This window comes from Hemitrygon akajei, chromosome 5 (genome assembly GCF_048418815.1).
Source record: "Hemitrygon akajei chromosome 5, sHemAka1.3, whole genome shotgun sequence".
Classification (NCBI taxonomy): Eukaryota; Metazoa; Chordata; class Chondrichthyes; order Myliobatiformes; family Dasyatidae; genus Hemitrygon; species Hemitrygon akajei.
This window is the reverse complement of record NC_133128.1, coordinates 76,945,299-76,966,916: the sequence shown is the minus strand read 5'-3', so window position 1 is coordinate 76,966,916 and position 21,618 is coordinate 76,945,299. Positions and strand designations below refer to the sequence as shown.

General features: G+C 36.5%; 1 protein-coding gene across 1 annotated transcript in view; it reads right to left on the bottom strand.

The window, feature by feature from the left end:
• Positions 1-21,618, bottom strand: part of LOC140727897 (uncharacterized) — a 193,654-nt gene that overhangs the window by 72,551 nt on the left and 99,485 nt on the right. The window contains exons 28-34 of the mRNA XM_073045834.1: positions 15,586-15,630; positions 8,069-8,107; positions 5,408-5,446; positions 4,256-4,300; positions 2,783-2,821; positions 1,622-1,666; positions 125-163 (exon numbers count right to left, since the gene is read on the bottom strand). Coding sequence (XP_072901935.1) covers positions 125-163; positions 1,622-1,666; positions 2,783-2,821; positions 4,256-4,300; positions 5,408-5,446; positions 8,069-8,107; positions 15,586-15,630 — 291 coding nt within the window. The remainder of the gene's footprint in view (positions 1-124; positions 164-1,621; positions 1,667-2,782; positions 2,822-4,255; positions 4,301-5,407; positions 5,447-8,068; positions 8,108-15,585; positions 15,631-21,618) is intronic.

The window sequence follows — 21,618 nt, the reverse complement described above, 5'->3', positions numbered from 1 at the left end:
CCGTGCCCACAGCCTGTACAGGGATAACAATAAATCTCATGGACAGTTCTCATGTTTCTGAACAACAATTTCTGCAACATGTTTCTAACATTACCGATATTGTGAAAGAACTAATTGACTGTACCTGGTGTATTCAGTGGCAGTGATGTTACGGTACTGGTATCTGTAATGAAAATATAAAATCAGATGAGACAAACAGCTATGTGTTATACTGTTTATGGTGCATCTGTAGATTCTGACACTGGTGTACAGTCTGAGAATAATGAATACAAGTAGTTATTAAAGAATATCATAGGTACTGGCAGTTCCCTTCGATACTCAATAGAACAAAATAATAACCTAGTGACAACTCTGTACAAAATATTCACTAACACCGGTGAAAAATGTCCTGTGGGCTAAAGTCATTCCAACTAGAAACAAATTCAGATTTTAACTTTCATCAGTGCTGTTCAACACCCATCACCAGTCCAGCCCATCATCCACACAACATTATATTCTACCATCCTGTTTTACTAACTATTTGATATCTAAATTTCCATCAGCAGTGGGCAGGAGTTTCTTAACTCTAATCCAATGTAATCTGAAAAGAAACTTAAAAGCAACATCTCCTTTCTTCACACTCCCTACTTCCACCTTGCTCCGTCCGTTTATTTCTTCCTTTTCCTTCTCTCTCTTTGTCTGCCTCCACCTATGATTCCCTTGCCAATGTATCTCAACTCCACCATTCCTCCGCTCACCTAACTGGCACTAACTGCCCATCATCATTCCAACAGTCACCTCAGAATCCTTTATCACCACTCCTCTTCTCCCCTTTATACTGGCAGTCTTGTCTCTCCACTCTCAGTCCTGATGCAGAATTTCAACTCAAAACAATTCCTTTCCTCCCAGAGTTCTGCTGGACCCATGATTTCTTCTTGTTTGTTGCTCAGGATTTCAGCATCTGCAGTCCCTTCTGCCTCTCTTATGAACAACATTAGGAGTTTACTTTGTGCTCAATATACTTCTACTGATGTACTTATGTACAATCAAGGAAGCACTCTCTCAGAAGAACTTGGAGACAATAATAGACTGGGTAACAGAGGCAGTTGCCTGAATGGTATAAAGGATGACTGTCTTCAGAAACTTGGGTGTCTGGAGCATCTTGTCTCCCTATAAAAGGCCAATTCAAAAGGAATGTTCATGAAGGTGTTGATCCAGGGCAATTTTTTCCCATCCACAACCAAGATAACAATTTACATACACTGTAAATAATTTGTTGGGAGCTCAAAGAAACTGAGGCAAAAATATCTTTCGCAATTAATTATTTGGTTCTTTTTGTAAAAACAACTTGATGAGTTATAGAAGCTGTTTTAATCTTTGTCAGCATAAGGGAGTTCGCTAAACCCATGAAAGATATATGCAATCCCTCTGCAATGAGAGATTAATACTATTACAGTTACTGTTACTGTTACGGTTACTATTTCAGATGTACAACAGACTGAACACATTACTTGTGCTTTATTAGATGCATTAATAGACAGCAAATGCTGGGGTCCAAAACTCTGAACAAACAAAGGAATATAAAACTGCAGCAGTCCTCATATTTTGTAATAATACAGAATAAGGAACAAAATTAAAGTACCTGTGGTATTCATTTGAACAGTTGTCAGACTAGTGTTACTGCTCTCTAAAATGGAAACACAAGGTTTCATGAGACAAATGCCTTTACATTCTCTCTGTTATTCCTTTTCTCTACAGAGTATTGCAGGGGGGTATTCTTTGAATATTATGTATCAGAAAGCTATTGTTTAAGAAGTTAACAGATAATGGCCATTGCTCTGAAATGACTATAAATAGATACATATAAACTATTACTGGGTTGTTCAGTTCCTACCCCAAGTCATCACCACATTTTATACCCACTACCCAGACACTCTGTCCCATTACATTCTATTTCTGATCATGTCCAGTAAAACAACTGTTATAAAGTTATTATCATAGTGGATCTAGGAGAAGGATCGTCATACTCCACCACACTATGTTGCAAAGACATTCCTACATCCTTTGCAATTTATTGGCTAAATTAAAGTTGGTACCGTATATTTACTAAAACAACATACTTTTTGAAAACCACAGTCTTTGGATTGGGAATAGGGGTGATTTACCAAAGTAATATAAAATATGATTGAATTCAAATATCGAGGATGACTGAAGTATTTAATCTCCTGAGAACATAAATCTTCAGAAAAATTTTTGACAGAATTTTCAATTAATGTTTTGAATCAGATAAATAAAGGAATTAAATCCTCAGGCAGGTCAGTCAGCAGTCAGGGTGCAGGGATTCAATGTTATTTGATTGGAACCGGTTGGGAAATGAGGCTGTACTGGAGAGTAAGAGGTGGATACTGCTTCAGAATGAATTTCCTTAAGAGAATTGGATAAGAAGCAAATTCCGGTTAATTCAGACGCATTGGGATCAGTAAGTTTAGACCCAATTAATTCCATGATTCTACTGTGTTTCTTTGAATTTACTGTGAATGCTCTCAAGTGAATGAATCCTTGGGTTCTAGATGGGGACATACATGTACTTTGATAATAAATTTACTTTGAACTTTGAGAACAAATAGCGATGGTTCTTCCTTTCATTATAGAGATGGGTATGAAATACTGGCCTCAAAGCCGTGCCCACAGCCTGTACAGGGATAACAATAAATCACATAAACAGTCCTCATGTTTCTGAATAACAATTTCTGCAACATGTTTCTAACATTACCGATATTGTGAAAGAACTAATTGACTGTACCTGGTGTATTCAGTGGCAGTGTTGTTACGGTACTGGTATCTGTAATGAAAATATAAAATCAGATGAGACAAACAGCTATGCCCGGTGTGTGATACTGTTTATGATGCATCTGTAGATTCTGACACTGGTGTACAGTCTGAGAATAATGAATACAAGTAATTATTACAGAATATTATAGTTACTGGCAGTTCCCTTCAATACTCAATAGAACAAAATGATAGTGACAATTCAGTACAAAATATTCACTAACACCAGTGAAAAATGTCCTTTAAAGTCATTCCAACTAGAAACAAATTCAGATTTTAACTTTCATCAGTGCTGTTCAACTACCATCATCAGTCCAGCCCATCATCCACACAACGTTATATTCTACCATCTTGTTTTACTAATTATTTGATTTCTAAATTTCCATCAGCAGTGGGCAGGAGTTTCTTAACTCTAATCCAATGTAATCTGAAAAAAAACTTAAAAGCAATATCTCCTTTCTTCACACTCCCTACTTCCACCTTGCTCCGTCCGTTTATTTCTTCTTTTTCCTTCTCTCTCTTTGTCTGCCTCCACCTATGATTCCCTTGCCAATGTATCTCAACTCCACCATTCCTCCGCTCACCTAACTGGCACTAACTGCCCATCATCATTCCAACAGTCACCTCAGAATCCTTTATCACCACTCCTCTTCTCCCCTTTATACTGGCAGTCTTGTCTCTCCACTCTCAGTCCTGATGCAGAATTTCAACTCAAAACAATTCCTTTCCTCCCAGAGTTCTGCTGGACCCATGATTTCTTCTTGTTTGTTGCTCAGGATTTCAGCATCTGCAGTCCCTTCTGCCTCTCTTATGAACAACATTAGGAGTTTACTTTGTGCTCAATATACTTCTACTGATGTACTTATGTACAATCAAGGAAGCACTCTCTCAGAAGAACTTGGAGACAATAATAGACTGGGTAACAGAGGCAGTTGCCTGAATGGTATAAAGGATGACTGTCTTCAGAAACTTGGGTGTCTGGAGCATTTTGTCTCCCTAGAAAAGGCCAATTCAAAAGGAATGTTCATGAAGGTGTTGATCCAGGGCAATTTTTTTCCCATCCACAACCAAGATAACAATTTACATACACTGTAAATAATTTGTCGGGAGCTCAAAGAAACTGAGGCAAAAATATCTTTCGCAATTAATTATTTGGTTCTTTTTGTAAAAACAACTTGATGAGTTATAGAAGCTGTTTTAATCTTTATCAGCATAAGGGAATTGGCAATCCCTCTGCAATGAGAGATTAATACTATTACGGTTACTGTTACTGTTACGGTTACTATTTCAGATGTACAACAGACTGAACACATGACTTGTGCTTTATTAGATGCATTAATAGACAGCAAATGCTGGGGTCCAAAACTCTGAACAAATAAAAGAATGTAAAACTGCAGCAGACCTCATATTTTGTAATAATACAGAAGAAGGAACAAAATTAAAGTACCTGTGGTATTCATTTGAACAGTTGTCAGACTAGTGTTACTGCTCTCTAAAATGGAAACACAGGGTTTCATGAGACAAATGCCTTTACATTCTCTCTGTTATTCCATTTCTCTACAGAGTATAGTGGGGGGGTATTCTTTGAATATTATGTATCAGAAAGCTATTGTTTAAGAAGTTAACAGATAATGGCCATTGCTCTGAAATGACTATAAATAGATACATATAAACTATTACTGGGTTGTTCAGTTCCTACCCCAAGTCATCACCACATTTTATACTCACTACCCATTACATTCTATTTCTGATCATGTCCAGTAAAACAACTGTTATAAAGTTATTATCATAATGGATCTAGGAGAAGGATCGTCATACTCCGCCACACTATGTTGCAAAGACATTCCTACATCCTTTGCAATTTATTGGCTAAATTAAAGTTGGTACCGTATATTTACTAAAACAACATACTTTTTGAAAACCACAGTCTTTGGATTGGGAATAGGGGTGATTTACCAAGGTAATATAAAATATGATTGAATTCAAATATCGAGGATGACTTAAGTATTTAATCTCCTGAGAACATAAATCTTCAGAAAAAAATTTTGACAGAATTTTCAAGTAATTAATGTTTTGAATCAGATAAATAAAGGAATTAAATCCTCAGGCAGGTCAGTCAGCAGTCAGGGTGCAGGGATTCAATGTTATTTGATTGGAACCGGTTGGGAAATGAGGCTGTACTGGAGAGTAAGAGGTGGATACTGCTTCAGAATGAATTTCCTTAAGAGAATTGGATAAGAAGCGAATTCCGGTTAATTCAGACGCATTGGGATCAGTAGGTTTAAACCCAATTAATTCCATGATTCTACTGTGTTTCTTTGAATTTACTGTGAATGCTCTCAAGTGAATGAATCCTTGGGTTCTAGATGGGGACATACATGTACTTTGATAATAAATTTACTTTGAACTTTGAGAACAAATAGCGACGGTTCTTCCTTTCATTATAGAGATGGGTATGAAATACTGGCCTCAAAGCCGTGCCCACAGCCTGTACAGGGATAACAATAAATCACATAAACAGTCCTCATGTTTCTGAATAACAATTTCTGCAACATGTTTCTAACATTACCGATATTGTGAAAGAACTAATTGACTGTACCTGGTGTATTCAGTGGCAGTGATGTTACGGTACTGGTATCTGTAATGAAAATATAAAGTCACATGAGACAAACAGCTATGCCCGGTGTGTGATACTGTTTATGATGCATCTGTAGATTCTGACACTGGTGTACAGTCTGAGAATAATGAATACAAGTAATTATTACAGAATATTATAGTTACTGGCAGTTCCCTTCAATACTCAATAGAACAAAATGATAGTGACAATTCAGTACAAAATATTCACTAACACCAGTGAAAAATGTCCTTTAAAGTCATTCCAACTAGAAACAAATTCAGATTTTAACTTTCATCAGTGCTGTTCAACTACCATCATCAGTCCAGCCCATCATCCACACAACATTATATTCTACCATCTTGTTTTACTAATTATTTGATTTCTAAATTTCCATCAGCAGTGGGCAGGAGTTTCTTAACTCTAATCCAATGTAATCTGAAAAAAAACTTAAAAGCAATATCTCCTTTCTTCACACTCCCTACTTCCACCTTGCTCCGTCCGTTTATTTCTTCTTTTTCCTTCTCTCTCTTTGTCTGCCTCCACCTATGATTCCCTTGCCAATGTATCTCAACTCCACCATTCCTCCGCTCACCTAACTGGCACTAACTGCCCATCATCATTCCAACAGTCACCTCAGAATCCTTTATCACCACTCCTCTTCTCCCCTTTATACTGGCAGTCTTGTCTCTCCACTCTCAGTCCTGATGCAGAATTTCAACTCAAAACAATTCCTTTCCTCCCAGAGTTCTGCTGGACCCATGATTTCTTCTTGTTTGTTGCTCAGGATTTCAGCATCTGCAGTCCCTTCTGCCTCTCTTATGAACAACATTAGGAGTTTACTTTGTGCTCAATATACTTCTACTGATGTACTTATGTACAATCAAGGAAGCACTCTCTCAGAAGAACTTGGAGACAATAATAGACTGGGTAACAGAGGCAGTTGCCTGAATGGTATAAAGGATGACTGTCTTCAGAAACTTGGGTGTCTGGAGCATCTTGACTCCCTAGAAAAGGCCAATTCAAAAGGAATGTTCATGAAGGTGTTGATCCAGGGCAATTTTTTTCCCATCCACAACCAAGATAACAATTTACATACACTGTAAATAATTTGTCGGGAGCTCAAAGAAACTGAGGCAAAAATATCTTTCGCAATTAATTATTCTGTTCATTTTGTAAAAACAACTTGATGAGTTATAGAAGCTGTTTTAATCTTTATCAGCATAAGGGAATTGGCTAAACCCATGAAAGATATATGCAATCCCTCTGCAATGAGAGATTAATACTATTACGGTTACTGTTACTGTTACGGTTACTATTTCAGATGTACAACAGACTGAACACATTACTTGTGCTTTATTAGATGCATTAATAGACAGCAAATGCTGTGGTCCAAAATTCTGAACAAATAAAAGAATGTAAAACTGCAGCAGACCTCATATTTTGTAATAATACAGAAGAAGGAACAAAATTAAATTACCTATGGTATTCATTTGAACAGTTGTCAGACTAGTGTTACTGCTCTCTAAAATGGAAACACAGGGTTTCATGAGACAAATGCCTTTACATTCTCTCTGTTATTCCATTTCTCTACAGAGTATAGTGGGGGGGTATTCTTTGAATATTATGTATCAGAAAGCTATTGTTTAAGAAGTTAACAGATAATGGCCATTGCTCTGAAATGACTATAAATAGATACATATAAACTATTACTGGGTTGTTCAGTTCCTACCCCAAGTCATCACCACATTTTATACTCATTACCCAGACACTCTGTCCCATTACATTCTATTTCTGATCATGTCCAGTAAAACAACTGTTATAAAGTTATTATCATAATGGATCTAGGAGAAGGATCGTCATACTCCGCCACACTATGTTGCAAAGACATTCCTACATCCTTTGCAATTTATTGGCTAAATTAAAGTTGGTACCGTATATTTACTGAAACAACATACTTTTTGAAAACCACAGTCTTTGGATTGGGAATAGGGGTGATTTACCAAGGTAATATAAAATATGATTGAATTCAAATATCGAGGATGACTTAAGTATTTAATCTCCTGAGAACATAAATCTTCAGAAAAAAATTTTGACAGAATTTTCAAGTAATTAATGTTTTGAATCAGATAAATAAAGGAATTAAATCCTCAGGCAGGTCAGTCAGCAGTCAGGGCGCAGGGATTCAATTTTATTTGATTGGAACCGGTTGGGAAATGAGGCTGTACCAGAGAGTAAGAGGTGGATACTGCTTCAGAATGAATTTCCTTAAGAGAATTGGATAAGAAGAGAATTCCGGTTAATTCAGACACTTTGGGATCAGTAGGTTTAGACCCAATTAATTCAATGATTCTACTGTGTTTCTTTGAATTTACTGTGAACTCTCTCAAGTGAATGAATCCTTGGGTTCTAGATGGGGACATACATGTACTTCGATAATAAATTTACATTGATCTTTGAGAACAAATAGCGACGGTTCTTCCTTTCATTATAGAGATGGGTATGAAATACTGGCCTCAAAGCCGTGCCCACAGCCTGTACAGGGATAACAATAAATCTCATGGACAGTTCTCATGTTTCTGAACAACAATTTCTGCAACATGTTTCTAACATTACCGATATTGTGAAAGAACTAATTGACTGTACCTGGTGTATTCAGTGGCAGTGATGTTACGATACTGGTATCTGTAATGAAAATATAAAATCAGATGAGACAAACAGCTATGCCCGGTGTGTGATACTGTTTATGATGCATCTGTAGATTCTGACACTGGTGTACAGTCTGAGAATAATGAATACAAGTAGTTATTAATGAATATCATAGGTACTGGCAGTTCCCTTCGATACTCAATAGAACAAAATAATAACCTAGTGACAACTCTGTACAAAATATTCACTAACACCGGTGAAAAATGTCCTGTGGGCTAAAGTCATTCCAACTAGAAACAAATTCAGATTTTAACTTTCATCAGTGCTGTTCAACTCCCATCACCAGTCCAGCCCATCATCCACACAACATTATATTCTACCATCCTGTTTTACTAACTATTTGATATCTAAATTTCCATCAGCAGTGGGCAGGAGTTTCTTAACTCTAATCCAATGTAATCTGAAAAGAAACTTAAAAGCAACATCTCCTTTCTTCACACTCCCTACTTCCACCTTGCTCCGTCCATTTATTTCTTCCTTTTCCTTCTCTCTCTTTGTCTGCCTCCACCTATGATTCCCTTGCCAATGTATCTCAACTCCACCATTCCTCCGCTCACCTAACTGGCACTAACTGCCCATCATCATTCCAACAGTCACCTCAGAATCCTTTATCACCACTCCTCTTCTCCCCTTTACACTGGCAGTCTTGTCTCTCCACTCTCAGTCCTGATGCAGAATTTCTTTTTTTTGTAATTTCTTTTTTTATTGAAGTTCTTCAAACAAACATTTCCATAAGATGTATTTCAGTCATTGTACATATATATCATATAATCATATATATCACAGTATCTCCACAAAATATTTATCTGGAGTATACACTTATAGAAAAGAGTGGGAAGAAAAAACAAGCAAAAGGAAAGAACTATGTACAAGTAGGGAGCGATCTTTTATTTTACAACAGATTCATTGATTTGTGAGAATAAAATCAGGCCTATGAGGCATTATGTAGTTAAACCATTTTTCCCAGTATGAATCAAATTGTTCCAGCTTATGGTTAACAGATGCTGTTATCTTCTCCATTTTGTAAATTTCCATTGTAATTTTCATCCATGTATTTAAAGTTGGGCTCTCCTGTGATAATCATTTTCTAGTAAGAGTCTTTTTACCAGCCACCAACAGTATATTCGTTAAATATTTATCTCTTTTCAACCATTCTTGAGGTATATATCCAAAATATATGGTCTTGCTCTCTAAGGGTATTTCACATTTAAAGATGTCTTGTAGGGCTTTGTGTATGCCCCTCCAATAGTTTTTGATAACAGGGCATTCCCAAAAAATATAATGATTTGCATTTTCATTTCCACAATTTCTGCAGCAAACAGGAAGGTTACTATCATAATGGGATTTCTGAGAGGGTGTAATAAAATATCTTATCAAGTTTTTCCATCCAAACTCCCTCCATTTCTGTGAATTGGTACACTTCCATTGATATCTCCATATTGTTTTCCATTCTTCCTCAAATATAATTATCCCTCCTTCCTTCTCCCATTTTGTTTTAATGTATGAAGTCGAATGTGTTTTAAGATTTGACAACCCCTTATACATGCTTTAAATGATTCTACTACCATTATCTGAATTATATGCTTTTATAAAGAGCTCTATCAAGCATGTATTTGCCTTGGTTCCATATTTAAGCGTCTTATTAACATATTGTCGCATCTGTAAATACCGATTAAAATCTTGTTTTTCTAATAAGTGTTTCTCTTTAAGTATTTCAAAACTGAACAGTATTCCTTCTTTCAATATGTTGCAAAGAACTGTTATTCCTTTAGCTGTCCATTCCTTAAATCTAGCATCCAAATTATTTGGTGTAAAATCAGAGTCATATGCACACCATTTAAGAAATGCAATATCTCCCTCTAGATTGTATTCTTTTATAGTAGTTTTCCATATTTTAAGAGTCCATTTCACCCATGGCTTATCAATAGTATTTATGTACCTTTGCAGATTGTTATCAGCCAAAATTGCTTGTATGGGGATGGGAAGTACCTGCTCCTCAATGTTTTTCCATTGAACGTCATATGATGGGTTGCACCAACATATCACAGCTCTCAACTGTGCTGCAAAATAATAATCTCTAAGAGAAGGCAAGCCCCATCCCCCCTTTTCCTTTGCTAATTGCAAAGTTTTGAGATGAACTCTAGGCTATTTACCCTGCCAAATATACCTTGATAGCATCTTGTTCCATTCATTGAGTTGATTTTGATTAATCTTTATTGGTAGGGTCTGAAAGAGATATAACAGTCTGGGCAGTATATTCATTTTAATAGACTCAATCTTTGAACTGAGACTGAAAAAAGGAATCAGGCTCCATCTTGCCACATCTTCTTTAATTTTTTATATAAAGGCTGATAATTACATTCTGATATTTTTGCCAAATCTTTTGGCATAATGATGCCCAAATATTTGAAAGACTCTGTGTGCCATGCCCAGGGGTATCGATTTTCAATTTCTCTTGGTGGGCTATAGTATTATGAAAGTAATTGGGTTTTATCTATGTTGACCTTGTATCCTGATAATTGACCATATTGTTCAAAGGATTACATCAATTTAGGTAAAGAGTATGTTGGTTGCCCTAGGTAGATCAAAATGTCATCCGCATAACAAGCCAATTTATGCTCTGTCCCTTTAATAGTAATTCCCCTGATATCTTCATTTTGTCTGATGTATTGAGCTAATGGTTCCAGATATAATGCGAAGAGTAGTGGTGACCATGCACAACCCTGTCTCGTGTCCCTTTCTAGGGTAAGACTATTTGATAAATATCCATTGATTTTAATCCTCGCAGTTGGATTGTCATATAGTGTCTGTATAGTTTTAATAATTGTGTCTTGGAAACCAAATCTATGTAAAACTCTGTAAAGAAAATTCCAATTAACCGAATCAAATGCTTTTTCAGCATCCACGCTTATCACTATTGCTTCGATTTTATTTTTTTGTATATGATCCATAATGTGAAGTGTCCTTCATATATTGTCTTGAGTCTGGCGTTGTCATATAAAACCTGTCTGATCGTTACGTATCATTATGGGTAGAAACTCCTCTAATCGTTTGGCCATGATGGAAGTAAATAACCTATAGTCTACATTAAGAACGGATATTGGCCTAAATGACCCGTATTCCATTTTATCCTTTCCTTCTTTCGGTATAGCTGAGATTATCGCTTCCTTCCAACTGGGTGGCATTTGTGCCTTTTTTAGAGCCCAGTTCAGAGTGGGGAGTAAAACAGGAATTAACTCATTTTTAAATTCTTTGTACCACTCTGCCATATACTCATCTGATCCTGGTGACTTGCTTAATTTAAGCCTATTAATTGCAGCTTTTAATTCAACTTCAGTTACGTCAGCAGTCATCCTTCTATTTTGTTCTTTGCTTAAAGTGGGTAACTCTAGAGAATTCAAGAAGGTGTCAATTTGGGTTATGCTTCCTCCTGGAACTTTGGAATATAGAGTTTTGTAAAACACCTCAAAAGCTTCTTGAATTTCACTTAGCTTATTTTTTATCATTTTTGTTCTTGGGTCCCTAATTCTATGAATTGTATTTTCAGCTTTCTTTTTTTTTTCAGTTTCCACACCAGTATTTTCATAGATTTCGATCCACTTTCATAATGTCACATTAAGTTTTTCCTGATTTCTTGCATAGCCAAATTATTTTTTCATTCCTAATTCTTTTAATTTCCCCTAATGTATCCTGTGCCAAATTCAATTTGTGTTTTTTCTCTAGTTTCTTCAGCCTATTTTGTAATTCCTCTAATGTTTTATTCCTTATTTTTTTCTTATATGAAGATATCGCTATAATTTTCCCTCTTAAGACCACCTTCAGAGTATCCCATAAAATGGGAGGTGAAACCTCTCCATTATCGTTAAATTCTAAATAGAGACCAATTTATTTTTTAAATTTGTTCCTTAAAGTACGGATCATTGAGTAGACTTGAATTTAGTTTCCAAATAGTATTCTTTGGTTGTAGGTCAAAATCAACAGATAAATATATAGGTGCATGGTCACTTACATCTATTGTCCCAATTCCACAGGTGTTAATTTTGTCTTTGTCTTTTCCAAATGTTATGAAATAGTCTATTCTTGTAAATACAGAATGGGGAGCAGAATAATGAGTGTAATCCCTTCTGTCAGGGAAAAGGTCCCTCCATATGTCAATTAAACCAACATCCTCAAAAAGTGTATTAACTTTCTTACGTAAAGATTTTGTTTCATAGGTTTTTCTATTGGAAGAGTCTAAGTTTGGTTGTAATTGTAAATTTAAGTCTTCCCCACATATCAGGAGACCTTCTGTTTCCGTTACCAAATATCAGTAATTTTCTGAAAGAAACCAATGTCACTTCCCTGGGGTTCATATATATTCAGTAGAGTAACTGAATTGCCATCTCTGTTCCCCCTTACCAGAATATATCTGCCTTCTTTATCTCCCATTTTGAATATTTTTTCAAAATTTAGCTTACTTGAGATAAGAATAGCAACTCCTCTCCTATGTCCTGATTTATATGAAGAGAAAAACAGATTAGTGAAGCCCATTCTCTTTAGTTTTTTATGCTCATTATCATTTAAATGAGTTTCCTGTAAATATACTACATGGGCTTGTTCTTTTTTCATTTTGGATAAAATTCAGAAATGTATTTTACCTTGTCCTTAGCCATCTGTATTTATCTGTCAATGTATCACTGAAATTAGAATAAAACTTAATCGATCTGCTCCCTGAACAAATAAGAACCAAGAAACTCAAATATTAACAAAAATGGCAACGAACGTGTGATTCCAAGGCTGAGGTCTCTAGTAAATGACCCTGCGTTGAGCTAGAGGAAATGTCTAGCTATGGGGGATAACCCCTCCTACTTGTGAGTTGAGGGCCCCCATTGCATAAAAGTCAGTGAACAAATCCATTACACAGAAAAGATTTCCCTGTGTACTCCTCCTAGATATATATATATATATGTATATATGCACACACACACACACACACACACACACACACACACACAAATATATATATATATATACACACATACATACATATATACACATACACACACACACATTACACACATACACACATATGCACACATATATATATATTCTCATTTCGGTGAGGAAAAAGGAGTAAGTGAGTGAATAAAGAATAACAACTAAGTAATATAAAATCCACATTATAATAAGTATTTCTTGAGACAGGTATATCACCATGTACATTTGCTTCCATTTAGCTTCTCAACATTTTTAAAGTTAGCCAAACCCTATGGCTCTTCTGAAGGGGGTGAGGACTGTCTTTGGGAAGCTCCCGGTCTCTTCCTGATATGTTTCTCTCGGCCTCCTCCCATCTCCTGCCTTCTCACTTCTTGCACTATTTCCCAAGCCGAGCGGGACAATTCCTCAGCCAGGCTTTCCTTCATTTTGGTCATGCTGACGGGCAACCCTCTGGCCTTCATGTCTGTAGTCGCCTCTTCCACTGTCTGGTACAACTGCGTCCCATTGTCATAAAACACTCGAAGTTTAGCAGGGTACGGAGATTGAAATCTAATCTTATTTTGCTTTAATACTCGCTTTACTTCAGAGTATTCTTTATGTTTCTGGAGGACCGGGGGGGGGGTAATCTTGGTGGAAATATATTAATTTATCCTCTAAAAACACTCTCTTCTTACCCCAGGCTCTTCGTAGAATCTCCGCCTTGGTGCTGTACCGAAGGAATTTAATTATTGTTGAGCGTGGCTTTCTATCTTGGGTAGGTTTCGGGACGAGCACGCAGTGGGCTCTTTCGACTTCCAGCTTCATAGCCGGGGGAAGATCCAACGCGTCCCACAGTAACTTTCCAACAAACTCCGTCATAGACGAGCCCTCCACTCCTTTGGAAACGTAGTTTCTGATATTTTTCTGCCGTGATCTTCCCTCCAGGTCAAGCAGTTTACCTTCTTGGTGATGTATTATTTTTATTGTCTTGCTCAGTATCCGTTCCACGTTTTGAACGCGATCTTCCACCTTCTCAATTCGAGTCTCTGCCACTGCTATTTTTTGATTAACGCTGGCGAGCTCTGCCTTAATATCACGGAGTTGCTGCTTCATATCTTTCTGGACCTCCATTATTTCTTTCAGGATTTCGAACATATTTGTCGCTTCGACTGAACGAGGCCCAACAGCCGCCTCACTAACACGTGGTCGGGTAGAAGAGCTGCTCGCTGCACTCCTCTCGGACGCAGGCTCCGCAGTGTCGCTTTTTTTATTTCCATTTCTTCTCCCCACTCTTGCCCCTTTTCAGTGCAAATATTTTTCGAAAAATATTATATTTGACAGGTTAATGGGGCTTAATATGCGTTTTTCCAGAGGAGCTAGTTACTTACGCTGCCATTCTCGATGATGACATCACCGGAAAAAAACCCTGATGCAGAATTTCAACTCAAAATGTTGACAGTTCCTTTCCTCCCACAGACGCTGTTTGACCCATGATTTCTTCTTGTTTGCTGCTCAGGATTTCTGCATCTGAAGTCCCATGTGCCTCTCTTATGAACAATATTAAGAGTTTACATTATGCTCAATGTACTTCTACTAGTGTACTTATGTACAGTTAAGGAAACACTCTCTCATAAGAACTTGGAGACAATAGTAGACTGGGTACCATAGACAATTGCCTGAATGGAACTAAGGATGTCTGTCTTCAAAAACATGGGTATCTGGAGAATCTCCCTAGAAAAGTCCAATTCAAAGGAATGTTCATGAAGGTGCTGATTCAGGGCAACTTTTTTTAGTCCACAACCAAGATAACAATTAACATGCATTGTAAGTAACTTGTCTGGGGTTTGAAGAAACTGAGGCAAAAATACCTTTTACAATAAATGATACGGTTCTTTTTGTAAAAACAATTTGATGAATTATAGAAGCTGTTTTAATCTTTGTCATCAAAAGGGAATTGGGTATTCTCCTGGAAAAATAGATATAAACAAACTCTCTGCAATGAGATATTAATACCAAACATGTTACTGACTAGGTAACTAGTTGGACGTACAATGGACTGAACCTGTATTTATTTTTCACTTTATTAGATGCATTATTAGACAGCAAATGCTGGGGTTCAAAACTCTATGCAAACAAAAGAATATTTATATAATTATAAGTTTTTTTTGTAAAAACTGCTTGAAAAGATATAGAAGCTGTTTTAATCTTTGTTAGCAAAAGTGAATTGTGTATGTCCCTGATTTACAGATATATACAAACTTCCCGTAATGAGAAGATAGTATTGAAACTGATGGAGGAATTATTTCAATTGAACAAAAGATTAAGCATTTTTTTACTTCCTCTTTCTTTGATGCATTATTAGACAGTAAATGCTGGAACTGTATACAAACTAAAGAACGAATACCCGCAGCAGTCATCATAGTTTGTAATGTTTCATCATATATTGTAATGATAAGGCATCTAATTATTTATATCTTCAAAGAACAAAATAACCATACCTGTGGTATTCATTTGATCTCTTGTCGTACGACTGGAATTGTTCCCTAAATTGGAAATACAAGGTTTCATGAGACCGATATCTTTGCTTTTACTGTTATTCCTTATCTCTACAGAGTATAGCACAGGGGTATTCTTTGAAGATTATGTATCTGAAAGGTATTGCTTAAGATGTTAACAGATATTGACAATTCATCCTGCAACTACCCAACTCTTTACACATCCTTGCCTAAATCATTTTATATGTTTCACCAAGGTGGCTTGTAATATTAGTTAATAAATCTCACTATTTCCCAGAATTAACTTCAATTAGGAACATACAAGGATTGCGATGCTGATTGAGGTTGTTCAGTTGCCACCCCAATTCACCGCTGACTCCATCACCATACCTTTTGCCCACCACCCAGAGTCCCTGTCCTTCTATAACTTTCCCTGGTAAAGCTTTACTTTGAAGATACTAGTAACTGAGACAGAGTGTACAGTGTTTCAGAGTGTACAGTATTAGATTTGTTATATTTTTCATTTTACTGATTATATCACAGCAAAAATACAGCTAAAGAAAATGCACAAGAGAAAGCACAAAGGTTTTGGTGTTATTATGGTTGAACTTTATCGAAAGCTACAAAGTGCAGTTGCCTTCAAACACCAGGGTGACTAGAAAATCTAATCTCCTTTTCTAATCTAATCTTCTTTTCTTTCTTGGTTTCATGGCTACTCGAAGTAGAAGAATTTTAAGCTGTATACTTCAATAAGAAATAAACCTTTGAAGCTTTGATCCTTCAAAATTCCTGATTTATGAACAGCCCATCCTTACAAAACATTGTTTGAGAGACTGGCAGGTTAGATTTGCCCGCTACTCTGAGATTGCAGGTATCTGCTGCTGTGTGGAACTCAGGTCACAGTAATGTTTTGCAGAACATCTGAATGACTAAATTAAAATTCCTGGTTTAATTATTTCTTGCCCTTAGTTGGCCGATGTTTTTATTTAAGTACACAATTCCAATTGTCAAATTGTTCAGTTTGCAGACTGCTCTCTGGAACAGATCTCAGCCATAACCTGGGGGAGGAGCTGAATTAATATGAATCATTCAGGTTCCCACCAACAACCCATTAAATCTTCCTCAAAACACCTTCCACTTCAGGTCAAGATTTCAAAGAGCCTTCACAGGCAGGATAGAACAAATAGTCTTCTTTTGTCAATTATTCTTAAATTATTAGAGATAAGCAAAACTGCTGCTCCCAACTGTGATACCCACTACATATACACAGGTTAGAATAAATCATATCAACAGTTCCCAAATTTATTAGTGATTAGAGATCTGCGACAGAATTCTAATATTATTAATATTTTCAGGGAGTAAATTTACAGCGCCTATGGTATTTGTTTGACGTAATATCACAACAAATATTCTGGTCACTAAAATGAAAGTACAAGATTTTACATGAAACAACTCTGCATTCTCTATGTTATTCCTTTTCTAACATTTCTACAGAGATAGCACGCCATCCCCTTGAAAGATTATGCAGCAGGAAGCAGTATTATGCAACATTAAAAGTTTAATAAATACTGATAACTACCCAATTTCTTTACACAACTAATTTACAGCCTTGTCTAAACTGAATAGAAATGATGATTTTCACCAATAAGACCTGTAATGTTTGTGAAAATATAACCATTGCTCTGAATTGACTACAAACAGATACATATAAACTATTACTGTTCAGTTCTTACCCCAATTCATCCGAGTCTTCACCACCACATTTTATACTCACTAATCAAACACTCTGCCCCATTGCATTCTATTTCTGATAATGTCCAGTAATACAACTTTATTGTAAAGTTATCATCATAGTGGATCTTGGAGAAGGATTATTGTACTGCACCGCAATATTACAAAGATATTCCTGCATCCTTTACAATTTACCGGCTAAATTAAAGCTGGTACTGTATATTTAAGAAGAAACGTACTATTTGCAAACCACAGAGTCCTTGGATTGGGAATAGAGATGACTAACCAAAGTTATATAAATTGTGGTTGTCTTCAAACATCAAGGTTGACTAAAGCATCTAATTTACTGAGAACATTAATCTTCAAGAAAAGTATTGACAGAGATTTTCAAGTCATGAATATTTTGAATCAGAAAAATAAGGGAATCAAATCCCCAGACTGTTTAAGAATTAATTTCCATAAAAGAATTGGATATCCAGTGAATTCCATCTATTTGGGACACATTGGAACGAGTACATTTTGGCCCAAATAAGTGGCTTCTCCAATTAGCTAGTTTCATGGAAATACCGTAGATTCTGGCCTACAGAGCGCACCTGATTAAAAGCCACAGGCTCTAATTTTAGAAAGAAAATCAATTTTGTACTTGTACAAGCCGCACCGGATTTTAAGCCGCAGGTGTCCCACGTTGTAATATGAGATATTTACACAGAAAGATATTACACGTGAGGATTTTTTAACTTTTAATTAAATCCGTATGGTAACATAAACAAATACATATTGCAAATGCTTTTTTTTCGAACCGTGCCTGTAACACGGCTACTTTTAAATATACATACGTATCGGTAACACACAAATTACGTTGCGTATACTTTTTTACTGAACAGTGCACTAACAACATTCCAATATCTCCTAACGACTGGTAAAAAAATATATACTGCAGCCTACCAGGAAAAGTTATTGATCGCCTTTAACTTAAAAGCTGCATCATATGTTTGCAGCGTTCTCACGCGGGTCTAATGCGCTCGCCCCCTCCTTTCTGTTTATCGCAAACCGGTATTTTCCCCACAAGACGCGGCGAAACCGGATGTGATGTCATAGCATCCCGGGATGTAGTACAGAAAACAAATATACTTAAAACACTTCTAACTTTAACTAGAAAATACTAACAAATGAATTACTAAGCGAAAATATTATAAACTAAATAACTGCCATAAAGGCAGCACAATGCTTTTCTTCGAGTGTTTTCCATGTTGATGAGGGTGAGTACAAATGACTGATTTACAATAATTTAATTGTGAAAGTGCGCTTGATTTATCGTACAATTTCATTGGACCTCTGTGAACTACTCATCAATTTTATTGGTCTATACTGTTACGAGGCAAAATGTTTTTGGCGGCATGAAAAAAAAACATGCATTAGCCGCACTGTAGTAAAGGCCGCAGTGTTCAAAGCTGTTCAAAATGTGGGAAAAAAGTAGCGGCTTATAATCCGGAATCTACGGTAGTTTAAAAGCTGTAAAGAAGACAAATTACTGTTTAACTATGTACCAAATTATGTATTTAAATGAAATAGAGAGCAAATTAGAACACTACCAATGCTATTGGTGGTTGTCTGTCATATTGGACAATGACAGGAAATCTGTGCAGAAGAGTTTTTAAAATGGAAAACCATTGCACTGAGGCAGTTCTACACTCTTGACCCTGGAAGTCTGGGTCCAGTGGTATGAGGAGATATCACAACTGGGGTCTCCCCATGTCTTCTCTGTGCCTCATCATGCCCTTCATTCTCCGTGGAGCATTACAGATTGGCCTTGCTGGCCGTTGGATCTCAGCGTAGCTCTCATCTACCCAGTCCACCGGAACTGATTTCACACACTAGGATGGGCAAGTCTCTATCTCACTGGCTGCCCTCACCTGATTTAACCTGTTTGTCGAAATGGTATGCCAAGGTGTGGCTGCTGTCAAATGCGAACAGCTACTTGGAGCCTCAGGTGAGATCTGAGAGTTAGGTGGGGACCAAAGGTAGCATTCAAGATGATTGTTGATACTTTCAAATTCTTCATAGTACCTAGCTTGTTGAATTAGTGAAATAATTTCATTTTCACTCCAGGCCCTGTTTCAGGAATTTCCAAGTCTGAATGCTTGAAACCACATTGAGCAAAATAGTTCTGGGTTGTCATATTACTTATTTCTCACTAACTATCAGTACTTTTTTTAACACAAACACACACTACTAACGATATTTAAAAACTGTACTCTCTAAGCCTGGTGTAGTGTTCAACAGCCACACAATTGCACATGACTGGCGCTAGCTAGAAACCATTTGGCAACTGTGTCTGGTCCCAGTTAGGTGGCATAGACCCCCAAAGGAATGAAGGGAATCCTGGCTATTTTCTCAATTAGTTTTTGGTCTTTAAGAGTTGTTCCAAATGAATGGTTGCTCCTATTAACTGACAGCCCAATTAACCAGAATCCACTCTATTTCACTACAGGACACATAGACAGTGCTCTCTGATGGAACGAGGGGATTAAATCCATTCTGAGAAAGCTGCATAGGCATGATGGAATAGATAATTCTGTCTTTTATTCCACCATCAACATGGATAGGTATTAAATTCTGGTTTCATTGCAAAATCCTCCACTCAAACTTAAAATAAAACATTTCAGAAAACCTCGTTCTTTAACAACATAATTTATGGATTAGTTTTGTAATATTGCTGTATAATTAAAGAAATAATTTAGAGCACTCTGGTTGTTTAATACAGAGGGTCTGTTGTCCCCGGTAATAAAAGTACAAGATTTCATATGAGACAAACTGCCATGCCTGCTGTGAGAAATTTCCTTGTCAGTTATCTGCAGATTATGGCAATGGTGTAATATTTCAGAATATCATAGAATAAGATTAACCTCTTAATAGTTTAATAGATATTAATATTAGCCTGGAATCCTTAATTAAACTAAGTCACGTTCTCGTCAGAATGGAATAGAAGTGTCATCATCACCAGTGAAGTGTGTTCTCTTTTGTAAAACATTTACCCTTGTATTGAAACCACTTCAAACAGAGCAAAAAAATTAAATGTTAATATTAATCAAAGTTGTTCTTTTCCCAACTCCAACCATCCCATGTTCCTCACTACATCTTCCACCTGACACCCAGATTTTTGTTTGATGGGAGGAGGCTAATAATTTTTTTCAGGTAAATATTTCAAGGAGCCATGGCTGGTACAATGGAGCAAGTAGACTTGTTCCATCAGCTATTCCCAGGATAATTAGGGAAGAGCAATAAATGCTGGCCCCCACCTTCAATAAACATGGAAATAATAAATCACAATCGCGGTACTCATGTTGTTTTATAACCGAAAAACAAAATACAGCAAAGCATCTATAGTATTCTTTGGAAATTATGTCATATTAATGATGTCACTGGTTTCTAAAATAGAATTAGATCATTTTTAGGAGACAACTGTCATGTCTGATATATGATTTTCCTTTGCAATCTGCCTACAGATTACAGCAGTGGTGTACTATCTGAGGATATTGTATTCTTGATGTTATATACACTTGGCCCCATAATACTTTAAGGAACGAAGTTTCAGCTTGGTCTGAACTGAATCATCATGACATTTACAGCAAGGAAACTTGCAACTTTTGTTGATAAAATTCCATATTCCCTTCAAAGAGTTATAAATGTTTAATATTAAACAGTTCCTATAGCAAAGCCATTTTTTTATCCCCAGAATTCCTTACCCTGGCACCAGACACAGTTGCATTATATTTGTTCTGTAGGCACTAGTAAGAAAAGTAAATTTCTTCTTCCAATTTTTCATCAGCAGTGACAAGGTGTTTCTCAGAGAATTCCTGTGGTTTTGTATATTTTCTTATGAACTATTGCATAAACATTTACAATTTTCTAGTTATATCTCAGCTAGCTAATTAAAATAGAGTCCAGGGGAAAAGTCCTCAAGACTAGTAAGGGGGAATTAAGTACATGCATGTTTCAGCACCAGGGATGGCAATCTTCAGATGCGTAGGGTGACGAGGAAATCTAATCACCAAAGATGAGAGGGAATAAGAGACACTCACGGAATAGTTCAACATTTTGAATAGCAAAAGCAAGGAAAAATTTAACAACTGCTTTCTGCAAATCTAGTTACCTTGGTTACCTTATAAGGTACTTATACAGCAACTCGAGGGAAAATGAGATAAAAGAGTTTCTATGGTCTGTTACTCACAAGCTGAAAGTGTAACGGAAGCTACAGCATTTCAATATGATCTATGTAAAGATAATTATATATACTTCTCAAGG